The 23,612-nt window shown below is 45.6% G+C and overlaps 1 protein-coding gene across 1 annotated transcript; it reads right to left on the bottom strand.

The window, feature by feature from the left end:
- Positions 1–13,689: 13,689 nt before the first annotated feature.
- Positions 13,690–22,251, bottom strand: KCNE1 (potassium voltage-gated channel subfamily E regulatory subunit 1). The gene is made up of 2 exons (XM_010723138.3): positions 21,926–22,251; positions 13,690–16,332 (listed from the first exon to the last, which is right to left on the bottom strand). The coding sequence occupies exon 2, from the start codon at positions 16,286–16,288 to the stop codon at positions 15,908–15,910; it is 381 nt and encodes a 126-aa protein (XP_010721440.1). The 5' UTR covers positions 16,289–16,332; positions 21,926–22,251; the 3' UTR covers positions 13,690–15,907.
- Positions 22,252–23,612: the final 1,361 nt, after the last annotated feature.

Here is a 23,612-nt window from a genome sequence, read left to right as displayed (position 1 = left end):
TAAAGAGCTGGATAACAGAATAAAAGGCTCTGAAAATTTTCTGATAAAGTCTAGAACGTTACCCATGGAAAATCTCAGCTAGGTTCCCAGCTGGCAGCCTCCTTTCCTTTCTCATCCTGCTTGATCTCTCCAGAACAGGCACTGGTGGCAGTGGACCTTTTGTCCTTGTGCCTTGTACTGGGATGGTAAGTGTTCCTGATTCAAGGAAGGAAGGCATTTCCTCTCCATCTGGCTAGGATGAGCTGGTCACCTGAGCGCTGAAGAACTGACTGGGTGTCTGCAATTGCTTGAACATCCTGGATGATTAAAATAGCTATTCCTGGTTAGGTTTCCTCCTTCTTGCAACTATTATCCTCTAATGAAGGTGTTTACTATGCTGGCTGGGAGGTGACTGCTCTGCCTGGAATCTATTAATAGCCAGATAACCACCGCAGGCAGTTCCATGAGTTGAGCAAAAAGTTTATACGGAACCCACTCACAGAGGCAGGTGGAGATTTACTACTGCAGGGTAAGAAGTGAAGATGTTGCCATGGCCTCTTCAAACTATTCTGCTATGCCAACTGCCCTTGGTTTTGTGGCTAATGCCATGGTGAACTGCAACACTAGCAGAGGACCAAAGCTCAGGGTTGTACCAATGGCCCTTTGTCTGCTTGACAGAGGGATTCTCTATGACCGCGGCCCAGACTCTTGGCTCCCATGACTCCTGTCACCTCTGAAGCAGGATCAGTCCTTTACTGATGAGCACAAATTTCTGGGTTTCAAAAATTTAGAACAAAGCACCACATTCTAAAGAATCATAAAGAATCATAGAATATCCTGAGTTGGAAGAGACCTATAAAGACTGAGTCTAACTTCCAAGAGCACCATCCAAAAATCAGAAACGTGCTGAACTCTTGCATGCTTGCATTCCGTCGCTGTCACAGAGAGCAGAGAGCTGCCCCTCCACTCCCTGTGAGGAGCTGCAGCCGCCATGAGGCCTTCCCTCAGCTCCTCAGTTCTGCACACTGACAGGCCTCAGCCGCTCTTATCCCTTCCAAGCCTCTCACCATCTATGTAGCCCTCCCTTGGATACTAATAGTTTTGTGTGTCCTTTTTGTACTGTTACAGCCAAGAATACAGTGCTTTGTGCTCTCAAGAAGTGAAGCTATATTGGACTGGTACTTAAAATGTCTGCAATGAAGGGTATCACTGAGCCATTTGCCACCTCAGCACAGTAAAATCCTGCATGCACATAAAACTTGTGTGGGGGATGCATTTATGTATTGTTACGGTTTTTCCTCCTGTACAAAATTCAACAGAATAAAACAACAGGGCAGGTACCAACCCCCAGAAAACAATAATGAGAGGCCTAAGGCAAATGACATAATGAGCTGAAAGGGCAAAGTGCTGCCCGCTCGCTTTAATGGCTTCCAAATTCCCCCCAGGCCAAGCACGCAGCACAGTAGGGTTTTTTAACCAGCAGACAGTGGGGGCCAAGCACAACTGCAGCACCATAGAAAAACAGAACCTGAGTATTCACTCAAAAATGAGAAAGAGGAAACCTAGTGTAGGATCTGCCTTTGGTGCTGACTAGGGAAGGATTAGGGTCTGCGGTTGTGCCACACCAGGCCTCTAGGAGAGAGAAAACAGGTCTCGTGCTGTGCCCCTGGTCTGCAGATCCATATACCCTTAGAGCCTCTGTTCATCAGCACTCCTCGAGACCTCAAACATCTGTATCTCCTTCCCATCCTTGAATTAGATACATTATAAATCTGCCTTTCTTTCCATGGTGGGACTCCTTCCCGTTCTATCCTTTCCCTTCTCCACGGCTTTTCCACACCTTAAAGGCTGCATTATTTTTCATTTTGACCATTTTCTGTCTGTGTGGAAGGTTGTGTTCCACACATACCAACCATATATACATGCTTCTATCATCTGTCTTTGTAGGCACAAATCCACACACAAAAATGCACGTACATATACATGTGCTTAAACTTCACCTCTCTCCACATACACAAACACACAAGAAGATACAAAAACACTGTCAGAGCTGCATGCATTATGCCATATCTAGCTAATTTTCAAAAGTTTTTCCAAAAATGACCAGTAGCTTGAGTGATAAACCTTGTTGTTTTGAAGAGGACAGCATTTTAGCGGGAAAAAAGATCCAGTGAGTGTATCCAAAATATTGGAGAAATTAAATTTGAAGCAGTGTCTATTTATTACTACATAGAGGAAGTCAAAACAACAGCTATGAAATGTTATACTTGCCCAGACACCTTACTTACATGCAGCCTTGGCTCAGTCCTGGGAGCAGCACCTCTTCCAGCTGTCAGGCTTGCTCCCAGCTGACCAAAGCATTTAACTATTTAAGGAGCAGAGAAGAGGAGTGGCTTCTGCTTCTTGCCTCTGGCAAGTAATCACAGACACATTATGCATAGAGGGAGTGTCAACAAAGTAATGTGGTAACAGGATACTGTCTGTATACAAGGCTTGTAGGACATGGGGGCTCAAGGCAGGTGGCTGTGTACTTCATCTTGCAGAGAGTGCTGGTAATGTTGACCAGGATTCAGTTGGCTCAGTATGGGCCACAATAAAGCATGAAGATTGTTTCAGGCAGGTGCTTGCTGCTGGATGTAGCCTGTGTAAGTTAGATGTGGGCCTGGGGTGATTTTTGGTTATTCGTCATAGGTGTGTCATTTTAAAATCTACAGGAGGAGGAAAGAAAGCAGCTCTGTACCTGCTCCCCCCAAATGTATTTGGTTGATGCCACCTCACCATGCCAGAGGGAAGAGGATGGGTAGTTATGTCTCCTGGTAGTGCACACTTACATCCCTGCTCTTCCTGCTCTACCCTCCTGGTGAAAGGATGGGGAAAGAAAGTAGATGGGAATAGGAAAGAGGATGCTGGATGAAGCAACCTTGCTATCTTTCATCTTGCATCCTCCTGCCGCAACCTCTTACATCCTGTTCTGCCAGCTGGGCAGGGGTGTTTTATTCCATTCATCCACCCTCCACATGGCAAAACAGCACAAGTTATACCCCTTCACAATCAAGTCTCCCTCTGAGATCAACATAAAGCACCAGCCACAGCTTGCAACATCACAGATTTAATTCAGGTTTTGTGATGGGGGCCACAGACTGCTGTTGCTGGGTTGCTTTCTATAACCAGAACAAAACTGAAGGCACTTCTTGGAAGAGGAAAGCTCACACTAAAGTAGGCTGGATTTCCTTCAGTGCCAAAAGGTGGGAGGGAACAGGAATGTTAAAGGCAATGGTAAGCAGGACCCATGACAGCAGAGTACATCTGCCTTCAGCAGGCAGCAGCAATTACTGCTATTAAATTGCAGTTAGACAGATTCATAAATCTTGCTGAGGAACTCAATTCAAACTATTTGTTTTTTCATGTTTAATCTTCTCTGGATAGCACACAGTGCTTTGAATGTACCAGCAACTTGTTAGATGAGCTGCACCTTTGGCTAACAAGCGCAGAGCCATAAATAGGAAGATAATCAGAAGCGGGGAGCTACTGGTTGGGGAAAAAGAGATGTAAGAGCTCCCAGAAGCAAGGCTGGGATGAGCTCCCCACTGTGCTTCCCCCATCCATGTATTACCTGCTCTACTGTCAGGATGTGGGAGCTGTTATCCAGCTAACTGCCAGCTCCCGAAGTGATACATGGCACTGAGAGCATTTCTGGTCTAAAGTCATGATCTCTCCATAGAACAAAACACAGTGAAGAATACAAAACACCCACAGGCATGTCTGTCTTGCCTTGCATCAGGCTGAGCTGCAGATGTACGCTGGCTGTGTCCCAACCTCTCTCTCGAGCTAGAGCATGGATTCAAAAAAAGGGCATTTGATGACCCTTTTTCTTGGAAACAAAACCAAATGGAAACATATAAACACTGATAACATCCCCATTGGTAATTATGTCCATCCGATCCCCTCAACAATATGGGGACTACAAGTGGGACAGGCTCAAATCTATACCAAAGATGGGATTTGCTTCACTCCCTGGGACTGTGTTTGGAGCTTCCCCGCTAATTGAGAGAGAAAGGTAGTCACGAAGTCTAATGAGTCCATCTCTTAGCACAGTTTGTCCTCCAGAAGGTCTTGCTTTCTAGTGATTATGATTAGTGTCAGCAGTAAAAGTGCTGTAAGACAGACTCCCCTCATCTATCACACCAAGGTGAAGGATGTATGATCCCTTCTTGTCCTCCCCAAGTCAGGACAGCAAGGATATCATGTCACTTGCAGGAAGGATTCAGGTACATTTCTCTACAAAGATAACAAAGGTTTTGGAGTAGACTAGATGTTTAGGCGAGGAGAAGGATGGGAGTGCTGGATCCCATGGTGGTGCAGATGGCAAGAGGTGAGCAGCTATACTAACTTATTCCTTCAACAGGAACAAGCACTCAGCACCTGCACTGATGACAGCTTCTTTCCTCCATCTACAGACCTAGAAGTCTGTGCTGGTGCCAGGTAGCACCCTTCTTTTTAAAAGGAATGAAGAACAAAGAAGTAGGTTTGGAGTACAAACAAAACAACAAGGCTGAAAGTATTAATTTGGCAGTCTTTCAATGAAGGCATATGGACCCCCAAATAAGCTAAGGCATATCAGCTGAGGAACTGATCTCTTTATTACTGAACTTTTATTATCTTTAAAGATAGCATAAGAAAATAATATGAATTAGTACAGCTATTTTAGTCATATTTTTGAATTTTATTTTTCAGTGTCACCAACTCTACAGCTCCAGAGGCCAATTCAGTGATGGGTAGAAATTGAGCTAATCTCTGTGCTCCTAGCTTCCAGCGTCTGAGGACACCCAGAAGTACATTATCAAGACAGTCATGATTGGGAATGAGTCAGGAATAGAAGATTCAATATGCTATTGAAGCACCTGACAAGTCCAGGTGAGCTTTGAACTTGATGCATCTCCAATACACACTTTCCTCTGCAGCGTGCAAGCTTGTTTTCCACGCTGTCATCCCTGTGGTATATAACGTGGATCATATCTTCAAGCAATACTTCCTTCCTGTTGAGCCAAAGTGACCTGCCTGTCTGGGAGGAAGTGGGATGAAGGAATGTCTGGATCTAAGATGAGCAACAGAACTGTACAGGTCATTGAGGACATTGGGGTACTGAGGATCTCACCCCCACATGATGCCTCGCACACAAGCCCTGTGACTTCCTCTCCCCAGAAAACTGGGTCATGCCCTGGCAGAAACAAACCAACATGAATTTACTCCAGGAACGAACCACCTTCAAGACAGGGAAGCTGAGATGTGCCCATTCCTCAGCAATCCTCATTGGGGGCCAGAGGGTCCTGATTTTTCTCAGGGATGCAAAAGAAGGCCAAGAAGCACAATGCTCAGGAAGCTGATGTGCTGCTGCAGCACCAAGAGGAGCCAGTACTGGAGGAGCTCTGCAGAGAGTCAGGCATGAGCTGAGGAGGATTTGTTACAAGTACAGAGCTATTTTATGTAGAAAAATCCTTCCAAGTACCCTCGATGAGCAGGGCAACTATCTGCTATGTCCTTCTTCCAACTTACTTGTTGCTGGCCGAGTCATCCTATCTTCCTGGAAGATGCGGAGTCTGAGGGTGGGAGGTACAGGTAATGGACTCAGCTCAAGGCAGTACATGCAGACTTGCACAGGTCACAGCATGCCACAGATCGCATTGCCCAAGCTTCTGCAGCTGAGGATGAGCCAGAGCTTTCATTTTGCTATTGCAGTAACAGGCCTTGGGCTAGTACTGGCTTTCTGGTGTTCTGTTTCTCTCTCTCTATGCCCAAGTGTAGGTGTGAGAAAGAGCTCATCTGAACTCCTGTTTTTGCAAAACACTGTTGCATCCCTGCTCATATACAGGGACTGTGGGGAAGAAGCAAGGTGCTGTCTGCTCAGCAGTTAATGCATTCTGCCCACTCACTGTATGGCACTGCATGGTCCCCCTTCTGCTTGTAATTCCCTTTCAAGTATTGGAAGATCACAATGAGGTCTCCCTTCTCTTCTCTAGGCCTAACAATCCCAACTTCCTCAACCTTTCATCACAGGAGAGGTGCTCCAGCCCTCTGATCACCTTTGTGCCCTTCTCTGGACCTGCTCCAAGAGCACCCCATCCTTCTTGTTTTGGGGTCCTAGGCCTGGATGCGGTACTCCAAATGGGGCCTCACAAAGGCAAAGCAGAGGAGGACAATTCCCTCTCTCTCTCTGCTGGTCACCCCTCTTGTGATGCAGCCCAGGATATCATTTGCATCTTGGGCTACAAGAGCACACTGCTAGCTCGTGTCCACCAGGACCCTGACATCCTTCTTGGCAGGGCTGCTCTCCAGGAGTTTATCTCCCAGTCTGTACTCATATCAAGAACTATCCAGTCCCAAGTGCAACACCTTGTGCTAGGCCTTATTGAATCTCACTAGTTCTCACTAGGTTTTCAAGCCCGTGATTCTGCTGATAAGTCTCAGTCAGTGAGGTTTAGGCTCCCTTTTGTTTATTTACTTTCATTCTTTTTTGCAGCTTTTCAAACATTTGTTGGCTGATCATCCTAAGTGCTTTTAGCTTTCTCCATACTCTAGTGTAGCAGACCTCCACAGTCTTTGGTGCTCTCCCACCCTTCTCAGACTCTTCCCTTGCCAGGAAATTTCATATCCTAATGCTGTCTGAGTGCTGTACATCACTGGGAGGCATTGAGAGCTGCTGAGACCCATCCTCTCAATACAGAGCGTGCTTCAGAACAAGGCATTCCACAGTACTGCTTCATTATCACTTAACTCACTTCACGTGCAGTCTTTGTGCGGTTGTAACTGCTTCAGGACCTGGTTGTACCAGAGCCACATCTAGGTTTTGCCACCTGCAACTCACCTACTGGCAGTAAAATTCTGTACCTGGGAACCAAAAAGATCCACATTTATTGTGGTCCAATGTTCACGCTTTTGGCTCCCAGCCAATACACACAGTAATATGATTTGAATAGTATCACCTTCAGGACAGCAATAAAAGTAATTGCTACGCCCATCCTGTGCTTCACATCCTGTTTCCACCACAGGCTACACATTAAGGAGCTCTTGCTGAAGACAACATCACCCTGGGACAACCCAAGCCAGCCCGCGGCGGTGGCTGCTGGCTGCTGGTGGCAAAGGAAGATGAGCAGTGCCCTCTCTGTAGGAGGAGAGCTAGATCAGGAAAACCAAGTGTAGTGCTGAAGACCAGCATCACCTGTGGTGAATGCTGATAATACCCATGAGAGTTCACAAAGTCTTTTTTTCTCCCATGTTTCACTCTTGATTGTACTCCACCATCGGCTGAGTGCATGGAAGAAGAGGACATGGAGGGAACTTACAGCATGGGAGGAGACATTGATTTTGCTGCCCTGTGAATGCAGACATTGGGAGGGATGAAGCTGTGCTGGTGGGCCTACCCTTTTTGCTGCACTATCAGCTGTCAGGGCTTCATTTCTGGACCACTTGTTATGATGATCTTCCTGAATATTCATAGAATCACAGAATTGTTCAAGTTGGAAGAGACCTTTAAAGGTCCCCTAGTCCAGCTTCCCTGCAAAGAACAAGGACACCCACAGCTCCATCAGGTGCTCAGAGGCCCGTCCAGCCTGACCTTGAGTGTCTCCAGGGATGGGGCATCCACCATCTCTCTGGACAACCTGTTCCACTGCCTCACCACCCTTACTGTAAAAACTTCTTTATATCCAGTCTAAACCTCCCCTCTTTTAGTTTGAAGCCATTTCCCCTTATCCTATCACAACAGACCCTGCTGAAGAGTCTGTCCCCTTCTTTCTTACACCTCCCCTTTAGACACTGAAAGGCTGCTGTCAGGTCTCCCAAGTGCCTTTTTCTCCAGGCTGAACAACCCCAGCTCTTAGCCTGTCTTCCTGAGGGAGTTGTTCCATCCCTTTTTGTGGCCTTCCTCTTGATTGGACACTTTTAAAGTCATTAGCTGGGCAACTGGTAACAACCAACAAGAATGTGCCTCTAAAGTCCCAAAAATGGAAGAAAGAAGTGTTGGTTGAGGAGATGTATTTGTGTCAGGCTATGATTTAGAGAGGCACCGAGGTAAGGGCACGCACAAGAGCAGCAGGCAGTTTGACAGGTTGCCCCATGTTGTCCCAGCCACTGCAATTGCTGATTTCCTCTTCCCCCTCCCCTGAAGAGTTCCAGATAAAATATGTTAGCCTGAAACAACTGCTCTAGGGTTTAAATGTGTTTCCTTAGATGAGGCAAGGAGTATGCATCCATGCAGCAAGGTACTGACTGGTATGCACTGGTCTGCTCCCCACAGTAGGTGTGTGCTCACTCTCCTTGTTGAGTGGAAACTGTAACATGTAATAAGAATGCAAACACATCTAATAAAACCACAGCCAGGTTGCAACACCCCTTTTCTACTTTTTTTTTCTTTTTTTAATTTTAGCAGGCTAATGAGTTCTCTGAAGATCCCCAAAAGCACCAGCTTTTGAGTAAAGATAAGTAAATAAGTAAAGAGTAAATAAAGAGGGTGTAGGGTAATACACTGCTTGTTTCACTTCTCATTGAAGGGAGTTTGAGAGGGAGGAAGTTTGCCTAGATCTGGAGGAAAGAAAGAAGAACTGGTGCTACTGGTATGGCTCCAAGTGCCCTTGGTCCTGGCTATTTTAGAAGGAGAGCTGGGCAGTAGGTCTGGTGTTTTAGCATGGCTGTTGATCTCTGTGAGCAGCTGCTGGATGGGTTCACTGCCAGTTAACTTGCCCAACAATTGTCCGTGCTGTTACTGTGGTTTTGCCTTGGCATCCAGGTGCTGTGCTGCAAAACACTGAATGCATACCATGGCAAGGTAGTTCTCCTCATTCTTGTACACCAGCAGACCACGGGGGATCAGTTTTCACTGTATAACACCATTCTTCATACTTTTTGGGAACCATAAAATCAGATGATGCCCTTGTCTTTGATCCTGGTGAATCCTAATTGGAGGATGGTAACCCAGGCATACTGCAGACAATGAAAGCATTGCCAGCAGTTACCGCCACCTCTACCTGTGCCCAAGTTTAGCCACGAGGGCCTCTGGGGAGAAGAGCTGCCCCATGCAATCAGGGTGGATGTGGTCATGTTTCATGGGAAACCAGAAGAAAATAGGACAGAAATCTGAGCTGGGTCAACCTGCCCTTGTGATGACGTGCACTTACCTATGTCCTCTCCCAGGCAGTCGCACCAGTGAGTGCTCATGGAACAGGTGAGAAAGATGTTTAGTTTGCCACACCAGCCTGTGGTACTCAGCAATTCATGCCTAATATGCAGAGAAATGTCCTTTCTCAGCAACACCTAAAGTTTGGTTTCTAAAACAGACATTCAGGAAAAGATCTATTGAGGTAAGGTTCTGGTCTTGTGGCACAGGACCTGAAAGTGCCTGCAGAAGCTTGTAAGTGTTTTTCTTCATGTCAGAGAGCACAGAGCAAAACTCATTTGAAGGCTTCCTGTTTCCCTGCTGAGTCCCAGCAAACTCAGCTTGGATACTGGACATTTCCAGGACACAGTTCAAGGGGCCTTGTAATTTCTGCATTTTGGAGATAAGATAGGAGGCTCAGTTGATATTTCACCTGTTCTGCAGTCAATTTGTCAACACCACTGGAAATCTGATTAGCATGAAGCAGTATTACCTTTATTCAAACGTATTTTCTTTTGCTTACCTTTTTCAAATTTCATTTTTCATTCTGCTACAATCCCTTGCCCAAGGCCAGGATTTGGATGGATGGTCTCTCAGACTACTGCTGATGAAGTGTGAGATCATGGAATCACAGAGGAGTTTGGTTTGGAAGGGATCTCAAAGCCCACCCAGCCCCAACCCGCTGAATGACAGAAGGATGAAAAGGATTTGACGCTTTGTTCCTCTGCTCTCTGCATGCACCCCAGGGCGACATTCACACCTGAGACCAGGGAACTGAGCTGCTGGGAATGGATCTGCAGATGCATGCGTAAGCCAAGCTTGGCTCCAGCAACCAGGAGAAGGGATCTGGCCTCCAGGTGCAAAGTTGGCATGAGATTATTGTTTGCACCCTTTTTCCCAGATTCTTTTTGCACTGTTAGGTGAGAAGCGAATAATAAATGCTTGAGAAAACACTGCCAGGACAAAAAGTCATGTCACATTGGAGGTTTCTAAGATGACTGTTGCCATGGACCTGAACAAAGACCACAGGTTTGAGGTTTATGTGCACAACAATGAACCAGAACAGGTGCTGAATCAACCATTCCCCTGACAAATTACCATGCCATTGGAAGCTGGAGGTCATAAGGAAAAAGGAAATAGGAGTTAAGACTTAGGGAACAATTTGCTAGATCCTGTGCTGATATGGCTTTCTTTGGGCAAGGCAGATGGGTTACACTTATTTTTGCCGAGCAAGGACCTGTGGATCTATGGGGAAGATGGGGATGGAGGTCTGAAGGCCATAGGCTGCGGTATGGAATAAAACACTGGAAAATGGAAAACATGCTAGTATGGGGAGGCAGAATTAGTACTATGGATGGGGCTGTGCCCAAGAGAGAAGTATGAACTATATATTGGGTAATCATGCACTGCTGAGTCCTTGGGATCAAATCAGAATGAATGCTTACAGCTGGACTAATGATTCATGTTTTTCTTGTATAGAAGTAGAAAGCTACTGCACCTCGAAATAGCATCAGAATGAGAATCCAACCAGACCTCGATCAAAATCAAACTGCATTTCTGTGAAGATCAGCTGTACATGGTGTACCCATTCTGTAACTGCTATTATAACGAGTTAAGCGTTTTTCAGAATAAATGCTCTCACTTTAAGGTGCCACATTTTGTTTTGCTTGGCTTTAGGTCTTGTAAGGTTGGTGGCCCTACTCCTGTGTGTGGGTTTTGCAGACTGAGCGGAAGAATTACTTCAGCAAAGCTGGGTGTGCCTGTGAAAATAATGCGCTGTAGCCCAACCAGAAAATCCGGGTCTGCTAGAGAAAGAATTGCATGAGAGTCATCATTCTTTCTTCTGCTAAATCAGAGCAGGTGGCCACCATGTTCACTTTTGTATTTAGTATTTATGCATTTTCCGTAAGATTTATATGAATTTTGCCTTTTCTTTAATCTGAAGCACATTCAAAAATGCTGTTTATGGCTGCCTCGAAATGCAACCATTCTTGCAAACCCTGCCCTAGAACTACCATGAATTTAGTTATTTGCTAGAGTATTTTGGCAGGCTATGGGTCTTTGCTTCTTCCAGTGGAAGGCAGTTGAGTAGGACCATTTTTCCACTTGAACCTGCCCACAAGACCAGCCAAGCAGACAGGACAACTTCAGTTTCAGGGAAAACAATCCTGCCTGTTTCACTGGTAAAACACAACGTGACCTTTCCCAGCCTCCTCTGCAAAGCAATTGCATTTGTGCTGGTTCCTTGAGCAATTGCTTGAGAAAGGCTTCATAGAGGTTTCACATGCGCAGTTGATGGCTCCAGCTGGATAAGGAGATTAGCAAGTGAGTTTGGCTTAGCGATAACGACGTGTAAAACTGAAACAGGATACCATAGAAATATGATATAAGATAATTTCAGTTATCAGCTGTAAAGAATGTTCTGCTTACTTCTGATTGCTCATATCTTCTATTTTTATCGGCTTCCTCCTGCTAGTCTTTGTGTTTGTTTCCCGGTATAGCAGGTCTGACCCAACCAACTGCTAATAAAGATAACACTGATAACTATAAAGTGAGGTGGGGGAGCTCATTTCAAGCTTGTGCACTGGGGTTATCTTTGACAATGAATCACTTTCCACATGGAATTCTTAGTACCAGGGGTTTCATCTCCCATACCAGCACTAAGGATTTCTTATATGTACAACAAGTACCTAGTCATCTTAAAGCTGAGCTTTGTCTATCTACATATACTGAAACAGGTTGCCAAGAGATATGGATGCCCCATTTTCTGGAAACTTTCAAGGTAAGGCTGGACTGGGCTCTGGGCAACCTGATCTAGCGGTGGTGACCCTGTTCATTGCAGGGGAGTTGGACTGGATGACCTTTAAAGGTCCCTTCCAACTCTAAGTATTCTGTGATTCTATGATCCCGTACAAATATATCCCCAGATAAACAGATGAACATGTTGCCATTCAGGCAAGTGACTGCATGCTGCTGGAGAAGGGCAGTTGCACCCTGCTGCGTGCTGCAGCTCACACCATATATGGCTAGTGAAGGTCTTCTTTGGTAGAGCAACTATAGGTGACGTTCCTGTGACAGTTTTGCAAGCACAGCCACAAGAGATGTGCTTGGGGCTGGGGAGCTGCAGCAATCACAGCGTTGACCACAGTCTAAGCAATTTAGCAAGGTTTCCAAGGCAGGCAGAAAAGGGAAGAAGAGGGACACCTTGGCCACCAGTGGCCGCATAACCTAGTTACAACTGTCCTGGAGCTTCTTCCTTCTCAGGCATGAGGACTGATCTGTCCATCTCAGAGGTAAGACATAGAATCTTGTCCACATTTATGCTGTACTGCGCTTATCCATAAATCTTCTACATGTAGCTTTTGTTGCACATAACTTCCAAGTTAGTCTGAAACTCCACAAAATTTTCCAAAATATATGCAAGAGAGCACATGCTATATTAATTCTTTGCCTTTGGTTAAGATTTTCTGTGCGTTAGCATCACATCACTGCTAACAAAGTAGGGCTTAAATTCAGAATGCCATTTTTACACAATTCCATATTTTTGTGTATAATTCCTTTTATATAAAGCATAAACAGCTAGTGAGCAATAGCTATGCCTGGAGGTACGCTCATCGGGCCAATAAGCAGCAAGGCTGCCAACTGGAATAAGCCATAGGTGATGAAGCCAGGGACTTAAGCTATCATGGACTTGAGAAAAATAAACCTCTGACAGTTCCCCTGCCTGTTTTATGACCCCTAAGCAACAAAATTTGAATTTGAGGCAACATTTGTGCAACATTTGCCTAATGACTTTAAGCTTCTTCCATCTCTCTGATTAAATAAGAAATTCTCAAAAAAATCAGAAAATATGATCACTGTTGTATTGGTAACAACGTGCTAAGTTTTGTCTATGGCAAAGGTGCTGAGCGAGTGAACTAATCACACATTTGTAGGTACTCCTTGGCCAACCCGTGCTTTCATTGCATGAAGTCAGGGATGGACTCGATGTCAGCCTTCCTGCATTAGTCAGTTGTAATGACAGAGGAAGTGGTAGCTCTGTGGAAAGTCTGCTCTGCAATGCAGGCTGCAGCTGGCTCTTACTTCCCATCTCCAAAACTGTTATTACACGATCCAGAAAGGGATTTTAGAGCCTTTTTCAAGAAGAATACAGAGAGACCAGGCTGACCCGACTTCTGTCTCTCCTGTGATCAAAAGTTTCCTTTCTAACCTTAAAAATCTGCATCAAAAGAGCATCCCAGGATGCTCTTTTTGGGTGAGGTACCCAACCAATGCCTTACGCAGAGCCAAAAGACCTTCCTCATTTGTTGTACTGAACACCAGAGTCAAGCTGCCCAGTGAACTGCAAATCCTGCGAGTTTACTTGAGGTGAAGAATTTGTACCTGACATTTTATTGTTTCTCCTGATCTAGGTGTACTGGGACATATCCCAGCACCCAGGCTTGGCCCTCATTAATAGGATGTAGAAATGTGACGGGTGAGTGGGTGCCCATCAGGTAGAATCGGTGCTCTTTCTGCAAGCTTATGAAACAGCTCAGAAGAAAAACTTCTAAGGCCACAAGCAACATTTGTAATTAATATTTTATTGTTTTTTCACAAGTGAAAAATGTATGGGAAGAAGGAGAAAGATTGAAAGGTAATGTGAAGGTCCATTGTGGGAGTCTACAAGTGACATAGAAAGGTGCTTTGTAGCCTGGTTACAGAGAAAAACATTATGACTAAGGCACAGTGGTTCCTCACTTATTAAAATAAATAAAATGGTAGAGATAAAAAAAAAAAAAAGAAGAAGAAGTGGAAGCTAAGTAATGCAGACAATGACCTTGTCACAAATAGCTACATTAAAATAAGGTGACCACAAGTGCCTCAGCCCAAAATACCTGAAAGCACCTGGAGTGGAAGGAGAGCTGCAGGAGGCAGACCTTTTGAAATGCCTAATGTTCAAATGTTTTAATGTAATGAAGGCCATTTTTAATGCAAGTTTAAACATTTTCAGCAATGCTTTGTGGGTCTACAACTAGATAACCAACAAGCGAGAGCGTCTGCACTCTCACAGGGGGCGGGAAGTAGAAGCAGTATATAGACTGGTAAGAACCCAAAAGGACAGTGCCCAAGCCAAGAAGTTCACAGTTATCCAAAGCCTGGTTTGGTCTACCTTCCTCTAGAGGAGACAAAGGCTGAGATAATTAAGCCAATAGATATATTCCAAATTGTTCAAGACACTTAAAACATTGGCCTCACCCTCAGCTTAATGGTAGGCACCATACAAATGTATTTTAAAAAATACACAGTGTTTTCAAGTGTCCTAAGTTTAAATATCATGGGAAGATAAACATGACTGGAATGCTACTTTAATGAAAGTACAGTGCTTTGCATCCCTTGACTATCCAAATATTTGGTAGTGATCTGCCCGCACTCTGCCTTTGCCTTGCCTTTGAAGCAATTGCTCTGCATGACTTTTTTTCAAACCTTTCCCATTTCTTCTCACTCTCTGGTAGCTAAAAATTAGATGTACATCTGTAGAGTAGAAATAAAACGTTCCCTCCTGCCCAGACCATTGCTTCTTTGATCCCATACAAGAAAACAGGATTTGACCTGGCTAGGTTGCTATTTTAAGCAATGCAGTGTTCAGAGCAGCCATATTTCTGCCTGATAGCACAGACAGCCAATACTTGCTGCTAGAGCAGCAGAGTTCAGCTGCTGCCTTCTCCCTGCAGTTTGGTGTACGCAGTCCATGGAAGGAGGGCATATGGAGGCCACAGGCAGGAATACCTTGCTGACATGGACCTCACATTGGATAGTTCAAGAAATAAGCAGCTGTGCTAAGGGGGCTGCTCTTGGGAGCTAGAGAAACAGCTCATGGGCTACAAGTTAGGGACACACATAAGCTGCTTTCATGACTAAATAGCAGAGATCTTGAATTTAGGGACACACATAAGCTGCTTTCATGACTAAATAGCAGAGATCTTGAATAACCAATTTTCACAGTGTGGAAATTCACTTTGCAACCAAAGGCTAGTACCTAGGTCTTCTGCAATCATTAAAGGTGATTGAGACTCACAACACTGTATGTTACTCAGTCCTTGTACAAAGGTGGACATTGCTTCTAAGATTGACCTGGATCCACAAGAAGGAAAAACATAAGTACTCTGCAAGTCTTATCTGGGGTACACAATGTGAATTAAGGACAGTCATTAAAAAAGTTCCCTCTGAAGTCTGCATTTTTTCACAGAAATGGTTTTCAGCAAAAATAAAGCAAATCCTTTTTTAAAAAAAATTCCATCTCAAAAAGGTACATGATTCTCAGAGAAACTACTCATCCATAACACTGTACAGTTTATATAATGATTATTCAAAAATACAAAGAAAATCTTTCTGCTACATTTTCTTGGAAGACAAGATGGTATTCCAAGAAACAATACTTGGCTGTTAATATCTCTAGCTTATGCTTGATCCAGTTTGTTTTGAAGTATACTGACTACTGTAAGAATTCATGCTGGCAACACCAACAACTGCATTTCTCACCAGGTGAAGCTGATGAGTCTATGATACTCCTATTGGTGTGTCCCCTTCCCTGACTTTACAGTGACTGAAACAATGTGATCAGGCAACTTTGCAGCACCCGAGCCATCACAAACCCATCAGCTTCACTGTCATCTCTGTAATTCAATCTGTCCTAGGCCAGCACCGGGAGCTTGGCAGGTGGGAAGGCAGCTAGCCTGGTTCATAGCAGATATCGCTTGGGTTGTCCCCATGCAAAGTTCAGTCCTTTCTCTCATTTGGCTAGGAAGACTTCTCCTCAGGAATGTGTATGCTTGGCTGCTCTACTGCCAGCTGGTTTTCAAAGACACAGCACAGCTTGTAATTTTCTATAAGCTTTGCTTGAAAATATTCCTGGTCCTTTTTGTGCCAAATGTCTGTTGCAATGTACATGTTGTAGGGGTTGTGGGAGTCTTCCAGCCTCCTAGCACGGATATTGGTCACCATGACTCCCACTGTGAAGAAGCCAAAGAGACCGACCATCATCAGCACATAGATGATTTCCAGGCTGCTGCCAGTGCTTCCAACTGTAGAGGGGGTAGTGCTATTTGTCTGCTCCAGGTGGTCTTGAAGCAGCTTGGAGAGGAGAATGCTCAGGGCTGTGTCATTAGACAGTATCAACATCTTTTTTTCTTTGGTCTTTTGCACTTCTTTCTTCCCTGGTTTCCCTAGAAAAGAAAAAAAAAAACAGGAACATGCCATTAGACAAGATGTGATTCTCTCTGTCTGCCTTACTGGTTCCCCCCAGCAAGGAAGCTGTCTCAGCACATGCAGAGAATCAGGGCCTAAGAAAGTGCCTGAGAGGCCTGCTTACCTCCTCCTTCCAAGCAAAGCCAGTGAGGATGTGTCCATCCCTTGCAAATATTTGTCTTAAAACCCCTCCATTATACCAAGTCCTCAGTCTCCACTAATAGTCTATTGTGGTACTTTACCGCCCCAGCCATTGGCCACTCACCCAGCACAGGCCTATGCTCCTATGCCTACAGCCCATGGCTTCTTCCCCAAGCCCCACAGGCACCAGGAGTGCCTCACTCCCATGCTACAGCAGCTGCTTTTGGCTTTGAGGGTTGTAATCCTGGCTTCCCCTCTTTCCTATACCGGAACTGAATCTGGAAATAAAACTTCTGTACCTGATATGCAGTGGCAATAATTTGGTACCTGCAGCAAGCATCACACATCCACCTCTGTTGAGGAGCTTTATCTTCTGCAACCCTTGTATGGATATACCATACAGAGACTGAAGAACCAAACATCTGAGAGACATTCATCCCAAGCTTATTTAATGTGAATTCCCACTGGGCATTTGCCAAAGGAGGGTGTTTACAGGGAGTATGCAGTAACTGCCTACCAAGCAGTGGCTGCTACTGACGCACAAGGAAAATCTTTTCCCTCTACTCTCCCTTTTACAGGCAGACAGGCCTCCCCTAGGCAGTTCAGTACTTTCTCCTCCAAACTAAATTGCTGTTCAACTTGTGTTTTATTGTCTGATTAGGAGAACTTTCACTGGCATTGCTGCAGATCAGGAACGCATCAGGAGATGGCTCTACCAAGAAGCAGTGAACAACCAAAGCCTCCCAGTCACAGCCTTCTGTGCTGACAGCCCTCTACAAAAATGCCCCTCACTACAAGAAAGACACTGGGTCCCTGGAGCATGTCCAGAGAAGGGCAACAAAGCTGTGAAGGGTCTGGAGCACAAACCTCATGGAGAGTGGCTGAGGGAACTGGGGTAGTTCAGTCGAGTCTCAGGGCAGACCTCATCCCTCTCTACGACCACCTGAGTGGAGGTCATGGTGAGGTGGCGGTTGGCCTCTTCTCCCAGGTCACAGTGACAGGATGAAAGGGAATGGCCTCAAGTTGCACCAGGGGAGTTGAGTTTTAGGAAAAATTTCATCTCAAGGCTGCCCAGGGAGGTGGTCGATTCAGTGTCCCTGGAGGTCTCAGAAGCCATGTTATTGTGGCACTGAGGGACATGAGCAGTGGGCATGGTGGGGATGGAGTGATGGTTGGACTAGGTGATCCCAGAGGTCTTTTGCAAATCTTAATTATTCCGTAATTCTAAGAAGTGGAAGGGTCCTTTTCCCCTTTTAATGTCAGCTGTGAATCTTTTAATGAATCTTTTAATAAGAACAACTCTATCACCACTGCAGTCCCAAAGCCTCAATAGCCAGGTAACACAACTGACAATCTCATTACAATGCCTAATTTAAACAGCCCTAGAAAATTAAGACAACAGTTTCTCCCTGTTTTTGCCCTTAACATGTGTGAATCAAGGTACTGTTATTCAAGGTGACTTCTGTGACAGCAATCTTGTAATAACATAAGACGGCTGTCAGTGCTTTCTACAGTTTTAAATATGTGATAGCAGGTCAGCCTGATAGCAAAAGCTTCTTCAGCATGAGTCTTCTGTTGTGGTTTTGTGGGCTTTTTTTGTTGTTGTTGTTGTTTGTTTGTTTTGTTTTTTCTTTGGTTGGTTTGCTTTATTTCGCTTGTAAGAAGTACTGTTATGTTCATTTATAATACATAAAGAATGAAATGAACCCTTGGGCACAAAGCCACCAAAAGACCCAGGCAGCAATTACATCGCTGCGTGAGGGCAGCGTATTAATGATACATAGATGTTGTGCAGGACCTCTATGCAATAGGGATGTTAGCTGTGCACACAGACTCCAGCTGCTGGTAATGACACTGCAGTGGATGTGAAGCGTCTGGAGGTTTCTCTGAATTGTCTGTGCCTTGTCATAGCACAAATGCTGTAGAAGGAGATGTTGAGATAGAGGAAATGAGAAAAGAACACTTATCTTGTGACCTCCTATCCACATGTGGAGAGCAGTAATTTACTCTGTTCTGTGCTGTGGCAGCTAAATGAACTATGTCATCAATTTAGACATGAATATTATCAAAAATACTTGTAAAAATTAATTGCTAATGCAACCGTCTATGCTGATTTTAGCACCAGATTTGTCCAAACCATTTTACTAGATTTCCATGCTGTACAGTCATGGATTTGAGGCCAGGTCTCATTGAAAGTCAGATGCTCAGCCCAAGATGATAAATGTCGTGAAGAAAGTTTTGCTTTCCTCATCACACATTCCCGAGCAACACAAATGGCATCAGCCCACACCACCTGAACCCAGACTCCTACTCTTGGTGAGTGAGTGACCTTGGGGAGCTCAGGGGAGGCTTTTGCGGGCTCAGATTTACACCATTCTGAGCACTTCCTGAGATGAGCTGCCTTTCCAGCAGGAAAAATGAGCACACATGGGAGCATGCCTTGGTATTTTGGTTTTAAATAGAGATGAGCCTGGGGGTGGCAGAGGGAGACAAAATCCCCTCTACAAACAATATTCTGATCCAACTCATTTCTTCAGTTGCATGAGTCAAAGCTACAGGAAATAACATCTTGGCAGCTTGAGCTCAATAGTTAAAATCTATTCACTTTTCACAGCTGTTTTCAGATCCTTTAATAAGGGAAGGAAGAGAAAAAGAAGATTAAACCTTTATCTGAGATTACTCCTCCTAAGTGCATAGAATGTGTCAACACTGTAAAATGTAAAACTGCTAATAAATCATTGCAATAACTTGTTGCCAGCCTGGCTCTATCTCCACAGCCACCTCAGACTAACAGGCTGAGGGAGGGAAGAGGCACACTCTGGTTCCCAAGAAAGACAGCTCCTCCTGAAACATCAGCAGGCCTAAAAGTTTCATCTACCATTTCACAAGCATTGTTCAACTCCACTAAAATCCACTTAGAGCTGCAGTACACAGAACGGGGAAGAACTGTTTGTATCACCGTCTAGCCCATGACAGATAGAAGTCATAATGTCCTCAAAACTTTGTCCCCCACTCTCTGCATATGTCTGCTGATGGGCTGCAAATCATCATCACTGCCCCAGTCCCTTGTGAGGCTCCTCTGAGGAGCTCCATGTAAAATTGCGAGCATCCCAAAATCTGTTGGCCATGGGTTGCAACCCCTGTAAGCCACCTTACAGTTGTAGTGTGTGGCAGGTGGTTACACCTCCTATCTCCTCTATGTTTTGGGGGACAGGCACTGAGCAGTAGTAGTAGTTCTCTGCCTGGTGTTAAGAATGGCCTGGAGCAAACTTGTTAACAGTTCAGCAGCTCTCTCAATGGGCAGTGATTCAAAGAGAATTCCCTAAGGTTTATAACAGCCTGAGCTACATCCTGCTCTCAAGTGTGTTGCTGCTTCTCCACCTGTTAGGCAGGTCAAATGTGCCTCCAAAGCAAAAGTAGAGGGCTCAGTGCAAGTTTATTTTTAACACCGAAGTTTCCCAGCTATGCAGATGTACTGCTGGCTTTGCTCAAGCTCATCTTTCATTGAATGTCAATGATGACCTGAGCCACTGCCCCATTGGCTATGATCCACGGCATCAAGAACTGAAATGAACAGGTTCTCAGCAGGTATAGAAGCATGCCTTCAATCTAACCTTAGTGCAGACAGGAGGATCCTAGGACAGTGTTTGGATGTGCTTGGGATGCCTTCAGCCTGGCTGCTGTTCTAAGCAAAAGCTTCCCCAGGGAAGTATTTGCATAGGTAGGCTGCTACTTGCAGCCAAGGGCTTCAACAGTGAGGAAAAAACAATCCAAACCTGACAACAGCTTAGAGCTGTGAAGTATTACAGCTGCAACATGCAAGCCTATGAGACGTCTGTGAGATACATGGTCTGACTCTGCTTTGGGTCTGTGGCGAGGCCAAGCAGAACAGCTGGAAGAGCGTGCAGTGCCCAGCTGGGTGCTGAGGCAGTTGCATTCACCCTGCTGAGGAAGTAGGACTGTGACAGGGTATCTCTGCAGAGCTGCAAATTGACATTTGAGTTCAAGCAAAGCAATTAGCAACTGCAGAGCATCTGGCACTTAATATTACTTCTGTCTTCTTTACAAGCATCAGAACTGACTTATGTCTGGCTATTTCCCAAGAAAGGCAGAAGAGTATGGGTCTGTGCGTTGCAAGGCAGGCTGCAGACTGCTCTCCCAACCTAGGTGCCTCTGCACAGAGATCTGAACCAGCAGTCACAGCCCTGCCTCTGCTTGACCTGGGGCTGTGCTGGGCTGGGTCCCAGCAGTGGAGCTTCAGTGGGCCCCCACAGACTGCCAGGGTCTAAGAAGTAAAGAGGCAATTTTCTGTCATGTACCTAGAAGATATGATTCTCAGCTTTGGAGCCCAGTGGGGATTTTTCCTCCAATACAACATAGGCAAATTGGTTTGCTTTGACTAGTGGTACCTCTCTTCCCTATTGAGTTAAAATGTGGCATTATGCAGGCAGAGGTGGATGTTAAATGACAAATGCTTGTCTCCCATTGTCATCTTCTCAGCTCTCCAAAATCAAAGGACTGTATTTTAATTTATAGCAAGCAAACATCTCCAACAATCTCTCTCACATTGCTGCCAAGAGCATCAGTAACCAAGCAGCAGAAACTGAGGCTCCAGAGGCATTTATACCTTTAGAAAATACACTGCAGCAGCAACTTCTCAGGAACTGATGACACACAGAAAAGCCTATTGTACACTGGCAACAGAAGTCAGGACAGCACATTGCCCACCTCCCAGTTCTGTAAAGCAATTAAAGTTCCTCCAACATTAGAAGACAATGGATCTCCTGACCTCATTTCTCTGCCTGTTCATTACAGGGATGGGTAGGTCAGACAACAGCTTTCTGGAAAGCAGAGCATTGCACAAGATAGACTCATTTGGTCCCTTCAGCTCCTGGATATGTGTGCAACAGCACAGCATGATGCAAGGCTAGATGTGAGATGGTACAGTAGAACAGCCCAGAAGCAAGTAGAGTTCTGGGGATGGATCTGCAGTTATGCACAAGTTGCATGCATTATCTGCAACCCCTAACAAATCTTAATCCTTTCCCCACCGCCCCTCAGGCCACCCGTCACAGCCCACTTGAAGTCCCTGTGCTACTCTAAAATACAACACTTGTACTGAGGGTACAACCACTTCTTCTCAAAAGCACCAGCTTCATATCTAGTCCCCTTCCACACACCATATACATATCATACATTTTGAAGTGAAAAACCCAGCAACCACCCCAAACAATATGCGGTGAAGTTTATCCTCCCAGATGCAGCTGCCTTGGGCTCACACCCAGTCTGACAGAGCAGACAAAAACTGTCGTGACTGCAACGGCAAACAAAAACTGTCTAGTGAAAGCCTCGCTCCCCCTTCTCCTTCATCAGTTCAGCCCTGCAACATTTGCCATCAACCCCTGCTCTCATCCCCAGCCCGGTACACACCTGGAAATAAACCTTGGCTGGATGCAAGGTTCCAAGCCCTCCTGGGGAAATTGAAGGTGTGAGCCCAGGGAAGACCAGGAACTGCCTGCAAGCAGAGGTTGGTTTCTGGCTCCTGCAGGGACAGCAGCTAAGCTGTTACTGTCCCTATTCCTGGGATCAGTGCAAAAGGTAAGAGGCAAACAGGAAAATATACAGGCTGGGGGAGGGCAGTAGCTTGTGGCAAGGGCCAGCCTCCTGCTGCAAGGTATGGGCACTGGCCGTGGTGCCAGGTAAGTGGGAGGTACTGGGGGCAATTGCAGGTGGGACCCAGCCCTGGTAGCTGCTGCTGTGGGGTGCTGGTGAGGCAGCATGAGGGGAAGCACTTTCAGGGCTTCTCCTTCAATACAATACCAATGGCTTGGTCCAGGGGACATTGACTGACCCCCTCCCATCACCCCAAAAGAGCTGCTTTCCACATGAGAAGAAATGTCTGCCATCACTCCTTAGCTAAAAGGGAGTCATTAAAGCACATCTGGAACCTCTAAAATGAATCTAATAACTTTGCAGGGCAGCTGCATTTAAACATATGCAGACAGTGCTGGCAGTGTGTGATAATGAGCTCTGGAGTGCTGTGCAGTTCCCCCAGGCATACCCCAACCAGGAACAGCAGCAGCTCCAGCTCACCTCAGCTCTACTGTGCTGCTGCTGCCAGGGTGACAGCTGGAGAGAAGTGAGAGGGTGACTGAGGTATTAAAAGGAATGGGTGGAAGCAGTGTCTTAATATCTTCTCCTCTTTCCTTTCAGGAGCTTTGTTCTATGCTTTTGGTGCAGTGGGGGATGTAGTCCCCACTTTCTGAGCAGCCTAATGGAGCCATAGGCGTCCCTGCTTATTGCAGGGGAGTTAGACCAGGCTACTTTTCAGGGTCTCTTCCAACTCAAACAATTCTATGACTATGATTCATTGCTCATGGCATTGCTGTGTCCCATTGAGAAGACTTAAAAGAAGATTCTTGAATGTTGGGCAGTGGCTAATTAGGGACGCAGTGCACTGCTTTGGGAACAAATTGGTCAAATCCTCCAGCAATGCAGAGGGATCAAAATAGGGTGCATCTAAGGGTGCTGTGTCTGCAGGTGGAGAAGATAGCATCTTGCATGCTCCCTTCTCTGTTTCTGGGCTGTGTGGGCACACTGAAAGGTGCACTCTAAAACTGGAGAGGGTCAAAAAGGAGGTGAGGGAAAGAGGAAGAGAAAAAGGAGGACACACATCAGCAGAGACAGCAGACAAGGAGCATTCAAGTCCTGCTTCCTCTTTACAGGAGAAATTTGAGAGAAAATTAGATCACTTCCTCTTCCCATGGCTGAACAGTCAGGAGCATGTTGGGAAAGAAGAATGCTGCTCGGTGTGGGCTGGCAGCTGTAACCTTTGTTTCAATGAGAGCTGCCTTGCCACAGACAAGGCACACAAGCCATTTTGAGCCAAGATTCAGTGACAACTGAGCCTCAGCACTGTCTGCAGGCTTGGCACCACAGTACAAAAAGGACGTGAAACTATTAAAGTATCCACAGGAGGGCTAGGCAAATGGTTAAGGGTCTGAGGGCAAGGTGTGTGAGGGGCGGCTGAGACCCCTCGCTGTGCTCAGCCCAGAGCAGAGGAGCTGAGGGGAGGCCTGATGGCGGCTGCAGCTCCTCACAGGGGAGCGGAGGGGCA

The sequence above is a fragment of the Meleagris gallopavo genome, chromosome 1 (assembly GCF_000146605.3).
Source record: "Meleagris gallopavo isolate NT-WF06-2002-E0010 breed Aviagen turkey brand Nicholas breeding stock chromosome 1, Turkey_5.1, whole genome shotgun sequence".
Classification (NCBI taxonomy): domain Eukaryota; kingdom Metazoa; phylum Chordata; class Aves; order Galliformes; family Phasianidae; genus Meleagris; species Meleagris gallopavo.
This window is presented reverse-complemented; position numbering and strand designations above follow the sequence as displayed.